The sequence below is a fragment of the Nyctereutes procyonoides genome, unplaced genomic scaffold (genome assembly GCF_905146905.1).
Source record: "Nyctereutes procyonoides isolate TBG_1078 unplaced genomic scaffold, NYPRO_anot_genome, whole genome shotgun sequence".
Classification (NCBI taxonomy): Eukaryota; Metazoa; Chordata; class Mammalia; order Carnivora; family Canidae; genus Nyctereutes; species Nyctereutes procyonoides.
The window spans coordinates 6,549,841-6,575,881 of record NW_026575148.1 but is presented as its reverse complement, the minus strand read 5'-3'; the positions used below and the strand labels follow the sequence as shown (position 1 = coordinate 6,575,881).

At 37.2% G+C, this 26,041-nt stretch overlaps 1 protein-coding gene across 6 annotated transcripts in view; it reads left to right on the top strand.

Annotated features, from left to right (window-relative positions):
* MCTP1 (multiple C2 and transmembrane domain containing 1) overlaps positions 1 to 26,041 on the top strand; it is a 346,039-nt gene that overhangs the window by 90,300 nt on the left and 229,698 nt on the right. For all 6 annotated transcript variants that reach the window (XM_055312900.1, XM_055312902.1, XM_055312898.1 and 3 more), the window contains exons 3-5: positions 9,098 to 9,240; positions 18,564 to 18,643; positions 22,182 to 22,293. In XM_055312900.1, coding sequence (XP_055168875.1) covers positions 9,098 to 9,240; positions 18,564 to 18,643; positions 22,182 to 22,293 — 335 coding nt within the window. The remainder of the gene's footprint in view (positions 1 to 9,097; positions 9,241 to 18,563; positions 18,644 to 22,181; positions 22,294 to 26,041) is intronic.

The following is a 26,041-nucleotide window of genomic DNA, read 5'->3' as shown; positions in this document are numbered from 1 at the left end:
CACTGGGGAAAACTATTCCTTTATCATGTGAGAAAACATTTTTACATACCATCTAATTCTTCCTTTTGAAACGGTTTGATCCTAAGGTTCGGAAATAATAATCCCTAGGTCTGGAATACTCTAGAATTTTTAAAGCATTGAATTTACAATTATAAAATAAAAGGATTAATGTTGAAAAATAAATTCTGAAGCTAATGCTGTCTAATAAAAGGCATGTGTCAGGAAGGTTGCTTTTGAATATGACTTTAGTAACACTAAAACCTGAGGTTTTTTTAGGGCTAACACATCCTAGTTTCTTCTCCCATACTTATTTGCCCTGTTTTCCTTTCATTAGCTCCATAGAAAGTGTTTTAATGAGAGTCATGGCTCAGCTAATAATAGCAAAGCACAAGTTGCTGGAAAATGCTTGAAAACCACAAAGTGCGCGGTAGAAAGGCCTTAATTTTGAGTCAACCACAGGCCTCAGAACAATTTGATAAGTGTTAGTGCCATCTTGTGGCTGAATGTAATATTGCAGCAAAGCAACACTAAACGAATTGAGGTGGGTTTTTTTTGAACCAATAAACTAAGTTTATATATATGTATAGATATATATGTATTTCTAAATATTAACCACATGTTAGGGTCTTGGGGGTATTACTATAATAAAATTATTTTAGTTCACTGAAAATATTACAATAAAAGAAATTCCAAGACATGTGAGAAAATCCCTTATCTATGAAATATAATAAGGTAGCATTTCCCAAAGGGAGATGAGGGAGGCTGAGTCTGAAAGATGCACTCAGGGCAGCCTGGGTGGCTCAGCGGTTTAGCCCTGCCTCCTGCCCAGGGTGTGATCCTGGAGACCTGGGATCGAGTCCCTTGTCGGGCTCCCTGCATGGAGCCTGTTTTTCCCTCTGCCTGTGTCTCTGCCCCTCTGTGTGTGTGTGTGTGTGTGTGTGTGTGTGTGTGTGTGTGTGTCTCATAAATAAATAAATAAAATCTTTTTTAAAAAAATGCACTCGAGAGGGGTGCCTCGGTGGCTCAGTCATTTAAGCATCTCACTCTTGATTGCGGCTCAGGTCATGGTCTCTGGATCCTGAGATCTAGCTCACCTTGGAGTCCACGAGTCCACTTGAAAATTCTCTTTCCCTCTGCCCTTCTCTAGCAGGTTCTTTCCCTGCCTCATAGGCATGTGCACACATGCAGGCACTCTCTCTCTCTCTCTCTCTAAGAAAAAAGAAAAGGATAGAAAAATGCACTCAAGAAAAATAAGCCCCATGCTCAAAGAAGCCTGGAAAATGCTGCATTTCATACCCCTTCTTGGAGAGTCATAGTGCACGTTCGCTCATTTAAAGGTGATAGAGAATGAATCTAATTTTGTTCTAAACCAGCTTTTTCTATATATGCTTGGCCACAGGATTCCTTTTTAAAAAATTCTTTATTTAAACTCAACTTATTTAGCATACAGTGGACTATTAGTTTAGGGGGTAAAATTCAGTGAGTCCTCAGTTGCATATAACATCCAGTGCTCATTATATCCAATGCCCTCTTTAATGCCTATCAGCCAGTTACCCATTCCTCCCACCCATCTCCCCTCCAGCAACCCTCAGTTTGTTCCTAGAGTTCAGCATCTCTTATGATTTGCTTCCCTATTTTCATCTTATTTTATTTTTCCTTCCCTTCCCCCATGTTCATCTGTTTCATTTCTTAAACTCCACAAATGAATGTAATCATATAGTATTTGTATTTTTTGACTTGTTTCTCTTCATGAGCTCCATTCACATCATTGCAAATGTCAAATTTCATCCTTTTTTGATAGTTGAGAAATATTCTGGTGTGTGTGTGTGTGTGTGTGTGTGTGTATGTGTGTATGTGTACTACATCCACTTCACCCATTCACCTGTGGATGAACATCTAGGCTCTTTCCATAATTTGGCTATTGTGGACATCACTGCTATAAACATTGGGGTGCATGTGCCCCTTTGAATCACTATATTTGTGTTCTTTGATTAAATACTAGTGCAATTGCTGGGTCACAGGGTAGCTCTATTTTTAACTTTTTGAGGAACCTACCATTTTCCAGAATGGCTTCACCGGTTTACATTCACCTCACCCAGTGTAAGAGGGTTCCCTTTTGCCCACAACCTCACCAACATCCGTTGCTTCCTGAGTTGTTCATTTTAGCCATTCTGGCAGGTGTGAGGTGTTTTTTTTTTTTTTTTTTTTTACTTATTTATTCATGACACACAGAGAGAGAGAGGCAGAGACACAGGCAGAGGGAGAAGCAGGCTCCATGCAGGGAGCCGTATGCGGGACTCGATCTCGCATGGAGTCTCATTGTGGTTTTGATTTGTATTTCCCTGATGTGGAGTAATGTTGAACATTTTTTCCTGTGCCTGTTAGCCATTTGTACGTCTTCTTTGGAGATATGTCTGTTCGTGTCTTCTGCCCATTTCTTGACTATATTTTTTGGGTTTTTTGGTGTTGTGTTTGATAGGTTCTTTATAGACTTGGGATACTAGTCCTTTTTCTAATAAGACATTTGCAAATATCTGCTCCCATTCTATAGGCTGCCTTTTAGTTTGGTTGATTGTTCCCTTTGCTGTTCAAAACTTTTTAGCTTGATGAAGTCCTAGTAGTTCATTTTTGCTTTTGTTTCTCTTGCCTTTGGAGATGTGTCTAACAAGAAATTGCTGTGGCTGAGGTCACAGAAATTGCTATCTGTGTTCTTCTCTAGGATTTGATGGATTCCTTTATCACATTTAGGTCTTTCATCCATTTTGAGTTTATTTTTGTGTACGGTGTAAGAAAGTGGTCCAATTTCATTTATCTTCATGTGGCTGTCCAATTTTCCCAACACCATTTGTTGAAGAGAATGTCTTTTTTCCAGTGGATATTCTTTCCTTCTTTGTCGAAGATTAGTTGACCATAGAGTTGAGGGTCCATTTCTCGGTTCTCTATTCTGTTCCATTGATCTATGTGTCTGTTTTTGTGCCAGTACCATACTGTTCTCAGCCACAGAATTCCATTTTAAAAAGCATGTAATACGTATCATTGAACAATAAGTCATTACTTGCTAAAATAAAGTTAGAAAAACACTTTCAGACATAGAAGATAAGAGTGTTAGATATGAGAACAAACTTGGAAAATTCAGTGAAATTGGATTAAAGATCGTACCCATTGACTGTGTAAATGGGTAGCCTTGGAAAAATAATCTTTTCTGAGATGTTGAAACAATTAAAACTGATCAAATGAAGTCAAAATAGACTGGAGTGTGTTATCATCTTTCTAGGAGAGAGTGGAAAATATGTATCAGATGGAAAGTAGCACTTTTCGACTAACAATTTTATTTTCAGAAATTTACCAGGAAGGTGTAATAGGAAGTCTTCACAGATGGGTGTAGACTCAAGGGTACTCATTACAGCCTTAATTGTGCTTGTAAAATGTAAGTGACCTGTTTAATTAAGTCATAATTCTAGGTAAATTAGTGTTGATATATTTATCCAATTGGATCATATTCTGTTATTTATGGTAATGTATGTTTAAATCAACTGATATGAAAATCCAGGCTTTTCAGAAGTTAATTAATGTACCAGTTATTGAGTACAAAGTGTGCTTGAGTCAATAATATTGTATTCCATTCATGTAAAATTTTATATATATATACACATGCTGTTACAGGTATGGTCAATACATTTTTAAAATTTTATTATTTAATATTTTTGAAAGAGTGTTAGATACAAATCTTTTACTGAACCTAAATTAACAAAACAATATCTCCAGTCCCCTGTGTTGGTATCACAAGGTAAAGATCTTGAACTATTAAGGACTCTATCTAAGTCACAAAGGTCCTCTAAATTAAGAACTCAAAAACAATTAGAAATTCCTTAAAGAGGGCAGCCCCAGTGGCTCAGTGGTTTAGCACCACCTTCAGTCCAGGGCATGATCCTGGAGACTTGGAATTGAGTCCCACGTCAGGCTCCCTGCATGGAGCCTACTTCTCCCTCTGCCTGTGTCTCTGCCTCTCTCTCTCTCTCTCTCTCTCTCTCTGTGTCTCTCATAAATGAATAAATAAAATATTTAAAAATAAAAAATAAAAAAAAGAAATTCCTTAAAGAAACTTGACTCTTAAAAAATATTAAATTTTAATAGTAGCATCAGAGGCGTTTAAGTGATGGTTAGAAAGTGAGAAATGCAACAAATCTCACCCTGTAGAGTCATAAAAAAAAAAAGATAAAAAGTCAGATGACTGGTTCATCATGAGTGTGCATTTTATGTACTTTCAACAGTGAAATTTGCTAACATATTTACTCTCTCCAGTCCAGGTCACCCTGGTCAAAGCCACATGTTTATGAAATATTTCGCCATCATAACATATTTCCAGTATCCCTAAAAACGGCTTCACTCTCCTATACCAACCCTTGTGATATTTGTGCCTAATCCCTAACTTAACCTCTAGACTAACTCTTCCTAGCTGGATTGTTAACATCCTCAGGCCATTGGAAATTTACTGCCTCAAGTGACATCATAGATATGACACTATACATGAAAAATGTTGTGTTTGGAGGTGGCCTAGTGTAGCAATTAGTTCAAGCCCCAGCATCCTCACTGTGTGACCTTGGAAAATTTAGCCACCTGTTGCATGCTGTAGATTCTTCAGCTGTAACCTCAAGATAGTACCAGAAGTCATCTCTCCGGCTTGTTAGGTGGTATGTAATATCCGATATAGTAAATGTTCAGCACATGTTAGCTTGAGCGATCTAGATTTCCTTTTGTGATTTAAGTTCTACTATTGAGCCCCTAGGGGCACCCACCAGGATTCTAGGAACTGTCTAATTCTGAGGGGATTTTGACAGTTCGCTTATACATCAGGTGAAGAAAATGTTTCTGGGAAGGAGCAAGAAACAGATTGCTTCTCAAGAGGATTTACTTTTGTGTGTATGGGCTTCTATGCTGAATTACTAGAAGTTTTTGTCCTTTAACAGAATAATTAAACTAAATGGAATGAGTGAAATAAGTCAATCGGAGAAGGACAAACATTATATGGTCTCATTCATTTGAGGAATATAATAATAGTGAAAGGGAATAAAGGGGAAAGGAGAAAAAATAAGTGGGAAATATCAGAAAGGGAGACAGAACATGGAAGACTCCTCACTCTGGGAAAGGAACTAGGGGTGGTGGAAGGGGAGGAGGGCGGGGGGGTGGGGGTGACTGGGTGGCGGGCACTGAGGTAGGCACTTGATGGGATGAGCACTGGGTGTTATTCTGTATGTTGGCAAATTGAACACCAATAAAAAATAAATTTATTATTAAAAAATAAAATAAATGGAATGAGACACTTTTTTTAAGATTTTATTTTTTTAAGAGAGCGAGAGAGCATGTGCACAAGCTGGGCTGGGAGGGAAAGGCAGAGGGAGGAACAAACATCCTACTGAGCAGGGAGCCTGATGCAGGGCTGGATCCCAGGACCCTGGGATCATGATCTGAGTCAAAGTCAGACACTTAACTGACTGAACCACCCAGGCAGGCATTCCTGAGCAAGATACGATTTAGAAACACAAGACCAAGTTTCTTGAAATCACTTTTCTTGTAAGAGTTTTTCTTTTTAAACAAAAGAAATAGAGCATTGTTGCATCCTTAAATGAGTGTTTTGTGATGATATGCCAGAAAAAGTACTAACCAGACTGGTCTCCAGATGGGAATTCTCATCTGACTTGGAATAAGGCTCTTAACCTTCCTGGTTTTCTCACCTGTAAAATGGAGACAGTAGTAGACTCACAGAGACACAGGGAGGTTAAACAAATAAGGAATGTGAGTGTTCTATAGACCAGAGGAGGCTACTTGTCATTATTAATATTATTTATAGTATCTACTGATTATTCAACATCTTTACAGTGATTCTCTAATGGTATTTTAGAGTAAAAGCAGGAAAATATGGATGTTCGAGTTTACTAACAGCTAAGTAGAAGGAACATTGTGTCTGGAATCTGAAAGTCTGAATTTCCTTTTGTCCTGTTACTTCCTGGCTTACCTGTCCTGTGATTTGGGGCAAATTACACTGAATCTGAGATTTTTTTCTCATCTTCAATACAGGTTGATCATGTATGCTTTTAACATCTGAAAGGATGCATTTACTAGTACTCTGTACACTGTAAACTCTGTAGTCATTCATTTACTCATCTATTTAACAAATACTTACTGAGTGCCTCCTCCACTCCAGACACTGCACCACCTGTTGGGGAAGGGTCTTGGCCTTAATAGAGGTCACAGCCAGTGGGAAAATTTACACAATAAACAAGTGGACATACAAATTAACCTATAAGAAGCATAATGATCAGTGCTACTAAGCAAAGAGCAAATGCCAAAAGAAAATAATAATGAGACCTCATTTAAATTGAGAGGTTGAGAAAGGCATCCCTGAGCAAATTATATTTAAACTAAGACCAGGAGGATAATAAGATGTCAGCCAGGCAAGCGTGGATGAGAATGGGTGGGAGGGACTTTTCAAGCAGAGAAGCCAGCTAGAATATGCAACGATTGGAAGCAGGAAATAACTTCCTGTAACAGGATAGCTGGAACACACTAAGGGGCCAAAAAATGGAGTTAAAATGGAGAGTCCTATAGACCATGTTACAGATTTTGGATTTTATTGTAAATGTAGTTGAAAGCTGTTGAGATGTTTTAAGCCAAGAAGGGGGAAGGTTAAATTTGCATTTTTCAAAGGTCAATCTGCCTGCCTGGAGGGGGACATGGAAGATGTGGAGAGCCCAACTGGGAGGCTATTATTATAGTGGTACAACAAAGAAATCATGGTAACTTAACTAGATTGGAGGCAGAGAAGATAGAGAGAGGGTGTATTTTGGAATTTGTTGGACTTGGTGGTGTCCTAGATGCAAAGCATGGAGAAGGAGGAGGTACTGAGAACAATTTCTGGGTGTCTTGTGTGAGCAGCTGTCAGATGATGACTGACCTGACAAAGCCTGAGGGAGGAGCAGGCGTAGCGGGAGAGAGGATCAAGACTTAAGTTTTGGACATTTTGGACATTGGAAGATCTAGTAGATATCCAAATGGAGGTTGCAAAAGTCACCAGGAACAGAAGTCTACCAACCATGACATTAATTCATTCAGTTATTCACCACATGTTTATTGAGGACCAACAATATTTCTGATTCTATACTAAGTGCTGGAGATTTTGAAAAAAAAAAGAAGTGATCCAAATGGCTCTGATATTATGGAGCTTATTCTATTTTAGCAGGTGGTAATAGTTAAATAGATGAATTTCAAAATCAAAGACAATAACTTGATCTAGGGCACGACTGAGAAATTTCAAATGGGTATGTGGATTTTAATAACTTCCCAGTATGTACTGTAAAACTCCCAAATCCCCAGGGTCCTCAGCCCATAGTTGGGAACCACTGTGTTAAAAATAGCAATTTTAAACAGTTGGGTTGCATCGACTCCCCAGAAGAATGCATTATAATGGGCAACCATATAATAGTCTGTATTTATATTTATAAATATTTTTAAAGTTTGTACCATTATGATAGAAGCAAACGGTCAAAATGGGAGTTTCACAATAAAAAATTTGGATCATTATTTTACTATACCCAGGTCTAGACGTACAAAAAGCAAGGTATTATATTTATTTCAGAAGTGTGGAGGGTTTTAAGAAAGCCCCCAAATGATTAAATAAGAAAAACCAAACCCTATAAGGCAGTCCTTATATTTAGTATTGATATTTATGTGTCACTGCAGTGAGTGGAGTTGAGTTGTGATACAGATAGCAAGCTTCAGGATATCAGCATCATGATTGTAATATCTAACATTTATATCATGCTTTAGTTTACAGACCCCCACTCACATTCTTCTTTAAATCATAAAGACCGTAGTTATGAACTACAGTCTAAACTGAAGTTATTCAATTTATAGAAAGAATTAAACAAAATCTTTTTTTAAGATTTTATTTATTATTTTACAGAGAGAGAGAGAGAGTAGGAGCAGGGCCCAGAGGACAAGCAGACTCCCCACTGAGCCAGAAGCCCAATATGGGGCTCCATCTTAGGACCCTGGGACCATGACCTCAGCCAAAGGCAGATGCTTAACTGACTGAGCCACTCATGTGCCCCAACAAAATCTTATAAGATTCTGGCCTCGTATAAAAAATTGTTTCCTGGGAATGAAGATTGTCACACTGGGATGATTTACTTGGGAATGTCTCTGATTCACCTTCTCTAGGAATCCTTAATAATAGCATAGACTCATTAGATCGATTTGCCTCATTCATCGCTCACAATGAGAAATGGCATGATATATATGGAAATAAGTCCAAGCTCTTCCCCTCACAGGTGTAGAAGAAAAAGCACAGGTGTTAGAGTCCAACAAGCTTGGTTAGAGTTTTAACTGCATCTCCTGCTAGCTGTGTGTATCCATGAGCAACTTACTTGACAGCTCTAAGTTTCTTTATCATCATAGGGACCTTGGGAGGTATGAAGGGATAACATGAAGTTTGCAGATTACTTAGTAAACAGTTGTCCCCTTCCCCCCATGCCTTTCTCCGAGACCTCCATATCCTTTCCTCAAGTTCTAAAATTGCAACTTCTGAGAATACGGGACCACAGATGAAATTAAAGCTGAATTTAAGACTCATCTTTCCTTAGGCCCATCACACTAGTCTAAAATTGCAGCATATGTAAGTCTAAAACAAATTAAGCCAGTTGAGAATCATGGATCATCTTTTTTATAGTTGACCAGATGACACCAAGAGAAATGTCAGATTAATCTCTATCATTTATAATATGAATTAAATTTACATATGCAGCATGCAATAGAGGTTTTTAAATACCAGGACAGGGGTATAATACTAAGATGAGAAGATAAAATTATTATCTTATTATATATAATAAAAATATATAACTTTATATAATAATTATTATTTACTGTCACTTTAAAGGTTAAGGAAAAATTTAGGAAAAAATATTTAATTTTTATTTTCCCCTGTGATAAGGTTTATTTAACTTTGATTCCTTTAAATACTTCCTGATGTTTCAATGAGCTATTTTCTTGCTTCCCAGTGAATGGTGTGATTAACATGAATCAATCTATATCTCTTTAACAGGGACAAGTGATCCATACGTGAAGTTTAAAATTGGAGGAAAAGAAGTTTTTAGAAGTAAAATAATACACAAGAACCTCAATCCTGTGTGGGAGGAGAAAGCTTGCATTCTTGTTGAACATCTTAGGGAACCCTTGTATATAAAGGTGAGCCAGTTATGTTTTCCCCTAATGCAATGACATAAAACTCCCTGTTTAATGGTTTTCTATCATGTCTCCCTGTCTGATGAGATTTTTCACCAGAGATCAATTCTACTATGCACAACTCTAATCTTTTGATGGTGTGACGGATAGGAGACCGAGGGGAGGGGAAACTCCAGAGCATTTTTTCTTTAGGACAGTTCTATTGCCAGACATTTAGGAGGATTATGAAATCCATCTTCTGTTTGGTGCAGTTAACTGATTTAGTGCATTCTGGGAATATATAAAACAAGTCTCCATGAAATCCAGCAAGAAAGAAAGCTTACACAGAACCCAGCCTTTCTGTTCAAGACTTGTATCAGGGGATCTACTGTTAGTGGCTGCAAAAAAATATATTTTTCTTGGAAGATGAGAAGGGCAAAGATAAAAGGGGAAGGGTGGATTTCCTGTCTCTATTATATTACCAAAAATGGGGAAAAAAAAGTGTCTTCTCACTTGATGTGGTTTAAAAAAAAAAAAAAAAGAACTTAAGATCATCGAAACCCTAATTCTTTGTTTTTTTCCTGTTTTATTTTCCTATCGAACTTCCCTTTAATCCATATCTCTCCATACTTTTTTTCTGTATTTAATTCATATCTCTGCAGATACTGTTTGTGGCTCCTATGTTCTATCCATTTAGTTACCAAAACTTTCTATTTTTACCATAATAACCACATGTCCTCTCCTTTTCCCTGTATTGTCACAACTGGTACACGAACCGAAAATCTCATATAAGGACTCATTAAGCAGCCTCTAGGTATCCTCCCTCCTGTCACCTTTTCATTTATATTGCCTCCAGTTGTTTCTCTTTTCCACAGAAAGAAAAACAAATAATCAAGATTTTATTCAAATCAAAGCAGAACTGGCTGGTCCATAGATAGGGAGTTATCTCGGTGGATGTTCACAGTCAGTTACAGATCAAACTCATTATTCTACTCTTTCTTTCTCCCTACTGCACTTGACTAGTGTTAAAATAAATCATAACGGAACAGTTTGTAAGATTGATGAAAAGAGAATTTCCTAAGTACATAGTTGATAAGTTTCTAGAAGTCATTGTGAATAGATCCGTATTTGCATAAGAAATAGTCTCAAGTGGACATTGGCTAAAGAAAGTCAATTAGAAAAAAAAAAGAAAATCAATTAGATTGAATTCATGAACTATCTTTTTTTTTAAGATTTTATTTATTTATTTATTTATTTATTTATTTATTTATTTATTTATTTATGAGAGAGAGAGAGAGAGAGAAGCAGAGACATAGGCACAGAGAGAAGCAGGCTCCATGCAGGGAGCCCGATGTGGGACTCCATCCAGGACCCAGGATCATGACCTGAGCGAAAGGCAGATGCTCAACCACTGAGCCACCCAGGCGTCCCCATGAACTATTTCTTTCCCATGAACTATCTTTTAATATGTAATTCGTGATGGCTGAAGAATTATTAATGTGGGAATATTCTTTTTTTTTTTTTAATGTGGGGATATTCATAGCCAAACCTCCTCCCACCAAATGGAAGATCTTTGGGGTCAGAGAGGTTTTTCTTCCCTGCTCACCACTTGCAGAGAGAAAGAAATATCTGCATGAGAAAAGAGGAAATACCTTCATAATAAAGAACTGAGATAGAAGATGAAAAAAGAATTTTAAAAAAGTGGGACGCAAAAGAAATTTTATTTCTAGGGCAATTTGATATAGAGCAACGGCAGTCATGAGGACAATGGACAGGAGAGGAAAGCAGGTGTTAATAAGGATCGCACTGGACCATTTGGATCTTGTTTGAGGTCCTATAAGAGAAAAATCATGGAAGGAAAAGAATTTCTTTGTAATTACTTTTCTTTGTTTCACTGCAGATCCCCCAAAAGTTCTTTATTTTTTTATTTTTTTAAATAATAAATTTATTTTTTATTGGTGTTCAATTTGCCAACATACAGAATAACACCCAGTGCTTACCCCGTCAAGTGCCCCTCTCAGTGCCCGCCACCCAGTCACCCCCACCCCCCGTCCTCTCCCCTTCCACCACCCCTAGTTCGTTTCCCGGAGTTAGGAGTCTCTCATGTTCTGTTACTGTGGATCTGTTATTTTAATGGAATACTACTCTATAACAGAACCATGTGGCTCTCCAGTCTTTCTTTTTATTTAATTTTTTTAAGATTTTATTTATTTACAGAGAGAGAGAGAGAGAGAGAGAGGCAGAGACACAGGCAGAGGGAGAAGCAGGCTCCACACAGGTTGCCCAACGTGGAACTTGATCCGGGGTCTCCAGGATCAGCCCCGGACTGAAGGTGGTGCTAAACCGCTGAGGCCCACCCCCTCCTTCCCGGGCTGCTCTCCAGTCTTTAAAAGTGTTACAAAAGGAACACCTGGGTGGCTTAGCAGTTGGGTGCCTGCCATCAGCTCAAGTCATGATCCTGGGATCCGGGATGGAGTCCCATGTCAGGCTCCCTGCATGGAGCCTGCTTCTCCCTCTGCCTGTGTCTCTGCCTCTCTAACTGCGTCTCTCATGAATAAATAAATAAACCTTTGAAAAAAATAAATAAATAGATAGATAAAAGGGTTACAAAATGAATTTCCCAAAATTACATTAGATGTTGGTTAGGTCCTTTTGCTATTCTCTTGTGCTTCAGAATGAGTATTCATCTGTGTAGACCCTTACATATCAAAATGCATATTTGAAAAGGAATATCACAGCAGGTTCAAAACAAACAAAACAGAAAAAAATGGTGGCAAAAATGTTTATGTGGTTTGAGAGAGCAAGAATATGTACGCACATCTACTTTTACTGTCATGGAGACCGTGATCCTGCATGCAGGCCAAAGGCCTGGGCTAATGCCACACTAGAGGCTTAGGAGCTAGGAGAGAGACCCCAAAGGTTGTTTTTCATTTTTTGTTTGTTTACCACCTTGAGTTTTCAAAATATGACATCATATAGCCACAACTTAGCTTCCATCATACAGAAAAAAATACATAGTGGATTGTAAAATATTTGTCACTTGTATACATTTCTGCATAAGAAAAATAATTAGACAGGAATCACACTGGCCTCTCAAGTACTATGTGTACACACATAAAATGGCAATATTTTATGTACTACTTTATGCTTTTAAATATGCTTTCATATTTTTCATTTGATTTGCATTTTCTGAGAAATGCATAGGGCTTCTTTTGAGAAAAATCTCTTTTTTTTGGCTTCATTTTTTCCGTTCTTTTATGTTATCTACTTTTTGCCTAGCCTTGCACACAGAGAGGCCTAAACAAAATACATTGGTGGAAATATTTTAAGTTACTAGAATTTCATGAACATTGCATTAGTTTCATTGTCTCTATACCACCTTGTGTGATTGACTGACTTGATTTTGATATGATGCCCATGTCCCCCGTGCTAGGAGATTAATCTTGGCTGAAAGATCTCTTAGGACTAACTGATTCTGTAGTGACAGGTGATATGAAAAGGCATCCATGTACTAGGTGGTTAGAAAATATTGTCTACAACCCTCCCATCTACAGTTAAAGGAAAAAGAAGTCCATGAATACCTTGTAATCTGATTTCTATCAATGTAAGGATTACCAAGGGAAACAAAATTCAGTTCTGAGCCAAGGCTATAAAATTGCATGAAAGTTGCTGTGCTTATACCAATTCTTGCAAAAATAGATTTTTTTTGAAAAAATCTTGGAACTATCATCTTAAAAACCTAGATGCAAAATAAATAATAACATACTTTTCAATTGGTTGGAATTAAAATAGATTTTAATTTTAATGAGAATATTCCTTCAGCTCCAAATGCCTTTGCAGTAAGGGCAGGTGAAAGCAGGTCTATAGGAATGGACTTGAAATATATTTATAAGGTAGTATTGGAGGCTGGAGATTTAAATACAGTGGGTTTTTAAAAATTTTTATTTATTTATTTGACAGAGAGAGAGTGCAAGTGTGTACAAGCAAGGAGAGTGGCAGGCAGAGGACAGGGAGAAGCAGGCTCCCCGCTGAGCCAGAGCTCAAAGTGGGGCTTGGTCCCAGGACCCTGGGACCATGACCCGAGCTGAAGGCAGACACTCAACCAACTGAGCCACCCAAGTGCCCTTAAATGCAATGCTATTAACTGAGACAAGAGCTACCGAAGCTGCCACAGGATGTTCCTGCACACATCTTAGAGCATAGGGTAATTCAGCCTCCTTTTCAGTTGAATTTAATTAAATTCTCAATTTTCATTTCACTAACACTATTATCCGGTAAACACTGAACACCCAGAGTTACAGTGGAAGAGAGAGAAGTAATAGAAAGGGGAAATGTTCGTGTCAATCACTACTTGTTTGGCCTAATCTCATAGGCTAGAAATCTGGGTATTAGATGGAATGTTTTTCTAAATAGTAGAAAGTTTTGATAATTAGGAAGGTGATTCTGTTTGGAGTCAGATTATAACTTCTAAGACTGTTATTTTACCCAAACTGACAATTCCTTAAGGAACTCATATCTATCCAATCTTAAGATTTGAAATCGAAAAGTCCTTGGAGCACCTGGATGGCTTAGTTGGTTAAGCATCCAACTCTTGATTTCAATTCAGGCCAAGATCTCCGGGTGGTGAGAACAAGCCCTGTGTGGCTCCTTGCTCAATGAGGAGTCTGCTCGAAGATTCTCTCTCTCCCTCTCCTGCTACCCCTGTGCTCACACATGCTCTCTCTCTCTCCCTCTCTCTCTCAAAAAAAAAAAAAAGTCCTTAAACATGGTTCAAAACCATATTGCTGTGTTATGCAGAATTATTTCTCAGTAGGTTTTAAAGACCCTGAAAGAGTGTCATATACCAATGATCATCAACCCTGGCTGTACATCAGAATTATCTGTAAAGGCTTTTTTGAGGGGTTTTGCTTTGTGTTTATGTTTTGTTTTGCCTTGTCTTAAGGATCTAGATGTTCAAATGTCTCTTCCCTAAAGGCTTTGAGTCAGGACCTCTGAGTTAGAGTCCAATCTGTATTTTCAAAACACAGTAAGTTATTCTGATGCACTGCTTGAGTAGGGAGCCACTTTCCAAGACTTTTAAATGCAAACAGCTGAGTAATTGGATTGAAAATGTTTCTAGCCCTAAACCCACAAATTATTCCAAAGTTAGATATTTATATTATCTTGGACATTATGTCTTGTATGGTTCAGTGATATTTCCTAATTGCATGAATTAAGAACCTCAACTATTTTAGACAACAACAAAAATCAATAAAAACAAAACAAGGAGATAAAAAAAGCGTGACCATACTTGCTTTTGCTTTATAGGCAAAGAACAGATGAAGTTATTGAGTCTTGGAGATGGAATCTGTGGTCACATCCTTATCATAATAACTACCATTTCTTGAGCACCATGTTAGGTGCCAGGCCTACTTTATCTCATGTAATCCTCATAATACCTGACAAATAATTATCCTCATCCCCATTTTATAGGTGAGTGAGACTTGGAGAGACTCAGGGTTTCCTATGTCCACCCAGCAATTATGCAACATGACTTCTTTTTTTCCACTAAATATGACCAATTGCAGTGGCTACAGTTAGGTTTTCTTTGTCTTACAATGTCAACCCTATAATTTAGAGTTTGATTATTCTTGTACAAAGCTGCCTGGGACTGAAAACGAGTCATGGACATATTTGAGTAGCATCTTGTATCTTGGGTCACATTATGTGATCTGAATCCCTTTTCATATCCTATTCCCATTAAGCCTCTTTATCTAAATGCCACTCTCTCTGATTGCTCTCCTAAACATCTTCTATAATATAGATAAATATCAGTTCCTGTCACTCCCATACCCTGAGATATTTTTCTCCATGGTACTTATTACTACCTAACATGCATCTGTTTATTGTCTGTTATCCACCCCACCCCATGTGTAACCCCCAAGAAATCAGAGACTTTGTCCTGTTCACTACCATATTTCCAGAAATTATTATTTCCAGAATAATATTTGGCACATTGTAGTTGCTCACCACATATTTCTCAAGTAACTGAATGTGAATAGATATATGAATCTTTTGAATAGGCAATTGAAAACTCCCCTGAAGTCATAGCCACCTATAGGCATTTCAGTCATTTGAGCTAACAAATTCCCATTCCTGGGAGTTGAGTTTTCTGTTACTTATATCCAAAAGCATTTTAGCTGGTGTACTCCCTGATGCAATTTTTCTTGGGAGACAATTGAATCAAGATGTTAAATAAATTCATTGATTAGAATAAAACATTTGTCGTTCTAAACTCACATGAGAATGAAGAAAGGTTTTACAGAGCTGGAGCAAGTTTTATCTAATGTTACCTAAGGTTTCCACTTCTCCCAGGAAGGCTCTGTGAAAGCAAGGATCCCATCTAAATGGTTCATGATCATTTTGCAGGACTTCACTCCTGGTGGGTGCCCAAGCTGTCTTTGTTAAACTGAAATACATTCTGTTCCGAACAGAGCATCCTGCACAATAGAATCTGAATCTGACCTGTTCCAAGCCCTGAGTTTTGGGGGGCAAGTAACAAACATTTTAAGCATTGGATTCCTCATCTGAAAAATGGACACCACAACATCCTGTTCTCGGAGTAGTGTGAGACATGAATTTAAAAGTCTCCTCAATGTGTTTAACAGATAACAGTACCCAACGGATAGTAAATACTGAATAAACATTAATCAGTGTTAACTGTGCTTGTTCTTACTGCAGTGGGAGTACCTTACCCTGTTTTATCTTTTCTCTATGCTCTGTATCTCTAAAACTGCCCCCTGCAGCAATGCTCCTTCTGGAAAGTAGTTTATACACCTTGGAACCAAGTAGCATAGCTAATAATCTCATTAATGAATGGATTCTGGTGGTTCCATGCTTTCCCATGTTTATGCCCTTTCTAGGTAATAGGAGAGAACTAAAATAAGCACCTAGCATTAGGACCGTAGGAAAGACTTTTACCAGGAGAATAAAGAGAGTTCAAATACTTCATCACCAGGTTGGGTGGTCTCTACTTGACATTTCACTAGATTCACAGCTCTCCACTTCACATCTCTCTGTGTACCCCACATGTCCTCATTGATTATCACTAGAATCCCAAGATTTTAAGCCTTAGGGTGATACAGTGAGAAGAGGTTGTGTAAGAGATATTTGTTTAATTGTTAGTGTAAATTTTATGTTGTAAATTGCCCCACCACAGCCACTTGCAAATACTGACATGTCCTCTGCCTGAGATGTTGCAGTGTACTTCTCTGATACACCCCTGAACAGGTGACTAGAACCCAGAAGTGTGATTGATCAAGGAGACTATTTATTGCAGGAGCTCTGTGCTTTCTATAACAAATGTACTCCTGAAAGGTTGTAGGTAAATCAAATGATTATAAACTGAATAATTTAGAAGGTATGAGGGGAACTTATCACTAAAATAAATCCCCTTGTGGCTCTTCAAATTTAAGAATACTTTGGTAATGCAAAGTATTTATCTTTTTCTTGAAGTATCAATTTTTTTAGATAAGAAGTTTGTTTAAATCAAAGTATACTTATTCCAGGGAAAAACCAGTAATTCAGGCTGCTGTACATACTGTTCCCTCTTCTTCATGCTTTCCAACCATTGAGCACAGGTGTGCTTACCTGGGCACAGGAGTGCTAGACTATGGATTCTCTCGGCCTAATGGATTCTCATGTCCTGGAGAGTTCAATGGCCTGGTTCATCCACTCAAGAGCTGGCTTGCTTGCTTAGGCTCATTTACTGCAGAGTGCAGTACAAAGATTTCCTAGTTGAAAAGGTCAGGAAGCATAACTCCAAACTTTATCTAGTAGCATCTTCATTCTTATGACTTAAAAGTTTTCTCAGAAATGAACAAGGGGTGGTGAAAAGGGAGGTGGGTGGGGGATAGGGGTGCCTGGGTGACGGGCACTGAGGGGGGCACTTGATGGGATGAGCACTGGGTGTTATGCTCTATGTTGACAAATTGAACTCCAATAAAAAAAAAAGTTTTCCCGGATCTCTATTGTTATTTTTATTCTTTTCATATTCTGTTCTTTACAGCTTATCAACATTTGTAATTACATATCACCTGTGTACTTCCTTGTTTAATATCTGTCTCCCTCGCTAAACTGTAGGCATTGATAGTGTCAGCTTTGCCCACCACTGCTTACACAACACCTAGTATATAGTCTGGTATATAATTAATACTTAATATTAGTAGAGGGGATGAATAAGTAAGAAAATTAGTAAATTATCGGAAGTTAGCCAACTCCCATTCCCCTCGAGTTTTTTGGCCGTGACCCTAACTGATCTAGCTCCAGGTGTGTCTCCAGCCTTCTCCCACTTTCATCTTTCTCAGTCTGCTTGCACCACACTGACTTCTGGGTGTCCCTTGCATATGCTAATCATTTGCTGTTTCTTCTGCGTGGGAGTGAGCTTCCCAAATTGGCTTAATCCTTGTTATTCTGGTCTCTATGTGCATACTTCTTCCAAGAGGACTTCCTGGACTCCCTACCTAAAACAGCAGCTCCCAGCACACCCCCTTTAGACTTTGTACCCACAGCGCTCACCACTGAATTGTATATATTTGTTTGGATTCTTATGGACCCTCTCAGTTCCTAAGTGCAGGTTCCAAGAGATCAGGGTCATTGCTTTTTTATTCATCATAGTATGAATAAGACCCATGAAAGGCACGGAGAAGATACTGGATAAATAATTTTGACAGAAGGAAGACATATTCTTTCTTTTCCTTTCTGTTTGTTGCTGGTAGTTAAATTAATATTATTTCCTAGTCTTGCTTGTGATAATAAAAACTTAATTTTACTTATAACCTAATATGGTTTTATAAAATGCTTTAATAACCACACCTTAATTTCTACTTATTTGTATATTTAAAGCAATGTTTTCCCATAATATCAAAGAACTTATCTTCAATGACCTGAAAAATGCAAAAAGATTAGAATCATATTCTCATCACCAGTAACCCACTTTGGAAGACATATTTGTTGAATTTCATACCAACTTACTTTTCCTTCTAGTAATGCTAATAATATGGGGCAAGTACTCTAAGCTTATGTTCCTCAGATTTTTTAATATTTACTCTTACTTTATTTGATTTTGTTATTCATCTTCCTGAAAGTTCTATTTGATATAAAACAGCAATTTTAAGTACAAAATTAAAGGTCATTTCCTTTGCATGTTTTGTGAGACCCTAACGTTTCAAAAGAAGTAACTTAAAAATATGAAGAAGTTTCATTGTTTTTGGTGACATAGACAACCAATATTTTATAATCAAGATATCTTCATTGAAAGCTAATATTGGAATTATTTCTAATAATGCCTTGGATCTTTGGCTTTTTAGGTATTTGACTATGATTTTGGACTACAGGATGACTTTATGGGCTCAGCCTTTCTGGATCTCACACAATTGGAGTTAAACAGGTAACTTTTGAACCATTATGATTTTCTTACAGCTGGGCCTGTGTAACAAAGTGTCAGCAGATCTGGGTTCTAGTTACTGTTCTCTCATTTATTATTGTGAACCTTCATGCTACCCAGCCTTTTTCAAGTACATCCTTCTATCACCCCAGTGGAAGTAATAGCATCTTCCTTGACTATCTCATTCAACAACAACTATTCAGCAGAAAAATTCTTGGACACCGGCTTTGTCTCCCAGCACTGTGCTAAGCACCAGGAGTCTAGAGATAAAAGACACATTCCTCACTTTTCACTTGGCTGGTATGGTTGGTGTGGGACATAAAGTGAATTATCCATGTTAATCAAAATTATAAATTTAAGAATCAGGCCACTGTATAGGAAATAAAATGTGTACTTTGCTTCAAAAACAGCTACTCTCTCATCACCTGAGCCCAAGTACAATCTAATTTTGAAATCCGCTGGTAATGCTAGGTTATCAAGGAGTGCCTCAAACATGGAGGAAGATTAGTTGTATTTTCTCAGATTAGTTTATCATTGCTTGCCTGTAAAGTTATATAATTACTACTACTATTAGTCATTCCTGGTACCTAATTATGGGCTTATATTTTTTTAAATGCATTTCAACTGGGAGCTAAGAATTAATTAATACTACAGAGGGGAAAATATTTTTTAAGAGGGCTAGGCAATACTGGGATAGGTTGCAAAGGACTGTGAGATCTTTGATGGTTTTAAGATGCTTTAGTTGATTATATACTAATGTATATAATAGTGGGAAGTAAGAAAGCAGAGTAATGGGCCAGATCACTACTTTCTATTTTATTTTTTTTCTACTTTCCATTTTAAATGCAAATGAAATAGAAATAGTAGAACCTCCTTATGTATTATAGTCAGCTACATTTGAGCGCAATGACTGCTTGTTGGTCTTCCAATAGTCATTTTTGTGATAGACAGGACAAAAGATTGGTCTCCATTTCAACCTAGAGCTTGGCATGGGCTGACCTAATGCTAGAGTGTAGGTGATTGCTGGCTCCCCTACCTCACCACAGGAAAGGAGTGTCCTAGATGGTGTTTTATGTAGTCCATTATCATGAAAACTGAGCTCCAAGTACAATGGATTGTGGTGTTCTTTTAAAAAGGCCACAGTTATTTTCTCTGTAGACCTCTGCTAAAGGATATGCAAATTGCTGGATTTAATCACAGAGCATAAATTTCTCTTGTTCTCTATTAAAGATAAATCATGGATGAAAAATAACTTTAAATGGGAAAATATATATGATTAAGAAAATAAAAAAGATTATATACAAGCATTTGGTATTTATTTTGCCACGTTACTTATTTTATGTTTTTAACTATTTTCTCCTCTCGAAACCACATAAACATCAAATTATTACTTTTAAAATCACATGCTAGTAGAAACCATTACATTCTGTGTATAAATCAATAGTCTCTGGTTGCAGATAAATGGATAACAGTAGTAGCCATATAAATACTTACACTACTATATAATGCACTAAGGTTTTACTTTGAAAGAAAATAATAGATAATTGTCATAAAGCAATCGCAAATGTTCTTAAATATCATGTAATCATTATAAAAATATAATGAAGTTTTTTCTTTTAATTTTATATGAAATCATTACAGGAAAATGAACCAAATCAAACTGTAACCTCACGTAAAAACATGTATGTATGTATATTATATACATATATTTTATAAAGCTTAACATGAATTTCTTAAAATAAAAGGAACAAATTGTTACTGCCAAACCACCATGATTAATTGTAACTAAATTGATAGTGAAGCAATTTGTATCACAACTATTTTTTTAAATTTATTTATTTATGATAGTCACAGAGAGAGAGAGAGAGAGAGAGAGCCAGAGACACAGGCAGAGGGAGAAGCAGGCTCCATGCACCGGGAGCCCGATATGGGATTCAATCCCAGGTCTCCAGGATCGCGCCCTGGGCCAAAGGCAGGCGCCAAACCGCTGCGCCACCCAGGGATCCCCTGTATCACAACTATTACAACATGTGTGTAATCCATCTAATTTTCCATGTTTTAGTTAAAACCTCTGAGATCAGAAAACTGTTCATTTTTTCATAACATTATTCCTTGAAAAAAAAAACATTATTCCTTGACTTGGTAAATTAAGTATCATGTGAAAGAGTCTTATAGTATTATAACATCTTGGTAATAAAAAGTATCTGTGGTTCTTAATCCTGGTGTATGGGAAAATCACTCATGAGCTTTACAAACAACATAAATTTCCACACCCCACCCTTGATCTATAGAACCAAGGTCATATGGGTAGAATTGGGGAATATGCACTTTTTTTAAAGCTCCCCAATGGATTCTGACGTGCAGACAGGATTGAAAATTCTTACTCGAACAAGCTTTCCCCACCAAGGTCTCTCCCCAATACTAGATTCCTACTATATCATTTACTAATTGTTAAGCTCCTGGAAGATAATGATACTGTCTTTGAAACTGATGTCTGTTTTTTACCCGAAACTTAGCACAGTACGTGGTATTTCATGTGTTTAATACATGTTTTCTGAATGAAAAGAATAAATGCCTGAACAAGTAAGGGAACATCCCTAATTTGCCAACATTTAGAGATTCAAATTTGGTATCGAATATTGCCCAGTCCCTTAAGTTTATGAATGTCATGAACCCCTGTTTGTTCAACAAAATGAACCAAATCAAATTATATATAAAAATATATCTGTGTATATCGTACATGCATATATACTACAAAACTTAACATGCATTTGTTCATGTTGAAATATTTGTTTAGTTGAAATATGGGAATAAGATATTACCCATGCATTGTCAGTTGAATGTGTGTTTTGTATTATTTGTACAAGTGTGTTTGGGTAATACTGAGTAACTCATAGTCTCTTCCTCAAACTTAATTCTAAAGATTTCTAAGTATTCACCAACTCTTTTAAGTATTGATTTCCTTGTGTTTCTGTACCTAAAAAATGGTTAGGCATAGGTTTACACAGCCAAAACATATAGAAGTATTACTTTAAACCATGGAATCTGTAAAAATAGTAACATATTTTTTTAAAAATTATGTCTATGAAAAAAATTATGTCTATGATGTATGTTAGGCAAATTATATCTTATCTTTTCCTCTTTTCCCACTCATCTGTTTACTCTAAATCATGTAGTGGTCTGTAAATGACCCTCATTTACTTGTTAGTCTCAAATTTGTAGAAAATAGCTGGCTTTGCTCTCTGTGTGTTTTGAGATCATAAAGAAAGGACTTGTAGATTTCCCAATACTGTTATAGTAGTCTTGGCCTCCTGGTTCCCTAGGAAGGGTTGAGACATATGTAGTGAATCCAAGTACACCCAGTTGGTCCATAATTGATTGGATAACCTAGTACATTAATGATATTTCAATAACAACAGAAATTGTACCAGGAAAATAAAAGAAGACAAAATTGATTTTTTTCTTAAAAATGATAGCATAAAATATATGTTTAGCTTATCCATTTAACTACTGTTGATAATCTTAATATTTTTTATCACAGGCCCACAGATGTGACCCTAACACTGAAAGATCCCCATTATCCTGACCATTACCTTGGAATCATTTTGCTCTCCGTCATCCTTACCCCTAAAGAAGGAGAACACAGGGATGTGGTAAGTTCCCCCACAGCCTAGTAGGAGTGCTTTCTTGCTCTCATTTGGTGGAATGTCTTGAGCCTTCTTTGAACCCAGAGGTGATAATAAAGAGAAGCAGCGTATGAAAATCTGGCCTGTTCTTTGTTTCTGTAAGTATCCTGGGTATCACTAGTCCCTGCGTTTTATATCTTTTTCAATTCAAATTTCCTGTTCTATGCTCTCAATCAGAACCTCTTGTTGTAAATAAGGGACACATTTGCATCTTTTATTATAATTTCATTTCCCACTTTCAGACATGTTATGTTGTAGGCAAATGGTAGTATTCATTCAGGGAATACATTTGCTATTGAATGGAATATTTGGAATTCCACATTGAGGTATCCAGACTCTACTATTTTGATGGTATTGTCAGGTGTACCATAACAAAGAAAATGAGGTGAAATTATAATAGAGTTCCTGCTTTCTGGTATTTGTTTGCTGAATGATAAGTGAGTACTTTTCATCTTGATGGGCTTCCGTATTGGTGTTACCCATTTTCCAGCACTGGCTGTCTGTGCTTCCTTGCACACCATGCTGCTGTGAGAAACTGACAAGGGATACAGAGGAGCCAATTACTCCAGCATGTTGAAGTGACATTAAAAAATATCAAGTTTGAAAAAAAAAAAATCAGGTTTGACCTGCATCGGTATGCTTGCCAGCGCACTTTCTGCCACAATTGACCAAAGATTATTTATTAGATTCAGGGTGCTTTCATGTACTAGGAGCTGCTCTCACTAGTTTTGATTATAACACATTTTAGGAGTAAACATAATTTTTTAGGCAAGCCCCAATACCCGATTTCAGCAATATGTGTATTGCTGTCTTAAAATAATGCATGATTAAAGTTGGTACATGTTGTCTGCTGGAAAGGTATTACTGACATTTTTCCCTAGATTGTAGATTAAAATAGTGTATCCCAACTTCAAATTTGGAACTGTTTTAAACTCATTGAAAAAGTCAACCTTTCAACAAATATTTTTCTCTGTCCTTTTTAAAAATTAAGCAACGAGCACAGATATTCATGTGCTGTATTTACTAAGTACAATACAAGTGTCCATACTTAATTCAGTGAGGAATAAATTTATCTTCTCTAACAAGTACTACCAAATACCTACTGGGAGAACTTACTTAGCACCATAAAAAACAAACAAAACAAAACAAAAAAAACATGTAAGTGTGTATATGCATAGGCCCATGTGTACAAAAGGAAGGGTAGGTGAGGAAATTTTTTTTTTACAGAGAATATTTAGAAATAGAAGCCCATCATTTTAGAAGTCACCAATTCCAAATACATACAGTACAAGTATACAGTACAGTACAATACATCACCCCGTATAAGCCAAGGAGTATATCCTAGCTGGCTAATCCATACACAGGAATAAATTATGTGTTTGCTTATTGCTTTATCCAAATAATCCTAGTATTGAGTGAAGCCTACTGTAAGCCAGCTTCTATGTAAGACCCTTAGAATACTATAGAACTTCTATTCAGTGGAGAACTCAGGAATCGAGTAATTACTGAAGGAAATTTAAAATGACGACTGTTTTAGAGTGCTGTGAAAGAGAGGTGCATGTTGCCGTTAAAAGCAAATACAAGTGCAGTAGAATTTGTTCCACTTAGGGGGACAGGAATTCTCGAAGGAAGCCAAAAGGGACTTGAGGTGTGACTTGTGAATAGGAGTTAATAAGACAAAAAAACCAGGAGGAGAGAAGATATTTCAAGCAGAGGAAAGAGCATGTGCAAAAGCCCCATGGCCAAAGGAATCTGGCACACTCCAGGAACTGAAAAAAAGTCCTGGAGTTTAAACAAGCTGGGAATAAAGAAGAATGAGGGAGATTGTGATACATGGTGGCAGTGGAAAGGAGATACCCAGACTGTGTAGGGACTGTTGGCCATGTTAAGGTTTGTTGTCATTCTCCAAATAGCAAGGGGAAGTCTTGAGAAAGAGAAATAGGAAGTGGCATAATCATTTTTGCCTTTTGAAAATAGCTGTGTAGCTACATTGTGGAAAATAGATGGAAGGATGAGAATGGATACTTGGGGACCAATTAGGACCAATTATCTCAAAAGTCCTAGTAGAAGATGATGGAAGTTTGAATTAGGATTGCCTGAGGTAGAAATGGAAAGAAATCAGCAGGTTTACCGATAAGAGGTAAAATCAACAAAACTTAATGATAGAATCTTGTTTTCAGATTCTTTGTTATTTTAATGAAGAACAGCACTTTGTAAATGAAAATACCTAAGTGCCCTCAGTCTTATGTACCCCAAACCATCCAAACTGCCAATGCAACTTGAAATTAGAAGGATATGGCGGCTGGTATAGTTATTTGGGTGATTTGATGATGGGAGGTTCTGCTGAATTTTTGCATAAGAGGGATATTTACTAAATGCTCTCACATCAAACTGGGGTTTGAGAGATCAAATTAGGACCAAGGTGAAGCTGCTGAGTTGTTCTAAATTGCACAGAAATGAGTGTCAGCACAGGCAAAATGGTTCCCAACATTATTTAACAATTCTTGTAAAAATCTTTCAATCTCCATAGTTGCTCAAATTTATTATTTCAGCACATTCTCATTAGAAAAACACCCTTTAATAAAAGTATTACAGTGCCTGATTGCTGATCATCAGGGATTTATCAAACATGAATAGGAGGAAAACAGGTGGATTACACGAAAAAAACAGTTGCTCATTAAAAATCTTGTATTGTTCATCTTTTCTTCCTTTTCTGTTTTCCTCACTGTATCTCTCCAGCCCCATTCACCCTTAAGACAAAGAGTTCTTCCTGAAATCTTCATGCTATTTTCTTGATTCAAATCCCTTTGGCTACTTTAGCTTTCTGGAAGAAATCCTTTACTGCCAAGTATTTTTCATTCACTGCCTTACTTCATGTCCCCCACCATCAGAGTCCCAAATAGCACTGAATTCACTTTTCTGTGGCAATTGAAAAAGGATGTCTTCTCCCTTCCCATGCCAGCATTGACTTTCACCTAGCTTCTCTCTTCTTCACCAGAGAAGCAGTAGCTTAGCAAGGACTCAGGGCCTCAGAAAAGCACAACAGTTTCAGCCTATACCAGAGCCAGCTTCTGGCTGGTGACCATCCTGACCTCAGTCACCCCTGGGGAGTGGAAAGAAAGGTGTCCCTTGTGGTTTCCCTTGCTTGTCCTTGTGGATGTGATCAATAGCTGGGAGCATGGGGTTGGTTGTAGAGAAGTGAACTGATTCAAGGGCAGAGAAGGAATTATGAAAGATCCCCTACAGGAAATTCTGGTGGCATTTACAGTATCCTTGCTAATCTGATGTCCTAGATTTGAATTGGGGTTTCTAAGCACGTGCTCACAAGATGATAATTTCTAACAAAGACATAAATTTACTTTTTGTTTGTTTGTTTGCTTTGGTCTCAATGGCAGTTTTATAGCTGATTTATTAAGGTCTCTAAAACTGTCTCTAAAACAACACTAATTATGAGATTTTTGAGACTCTTAACGAGGACCATTTGTTGGCTAGTCAAGGATCAAAATCTCTTTATTGATCATCTATAAGCATTGTGCCATGTTCTATAATGTCCTCTTTATTCTTCTTCTAAGTGTTCAGTGACCTGTGTTTATTTCTCTAATTAAATGGAAACTTCTGATGAGAGACCTTAAAGCTCTCCAATAGGCACCATATGTTCCCTCACCTTAACCTCTGCCCCAGCCATACAAACTCCAGCAGAGCTCACCTTCTCTCA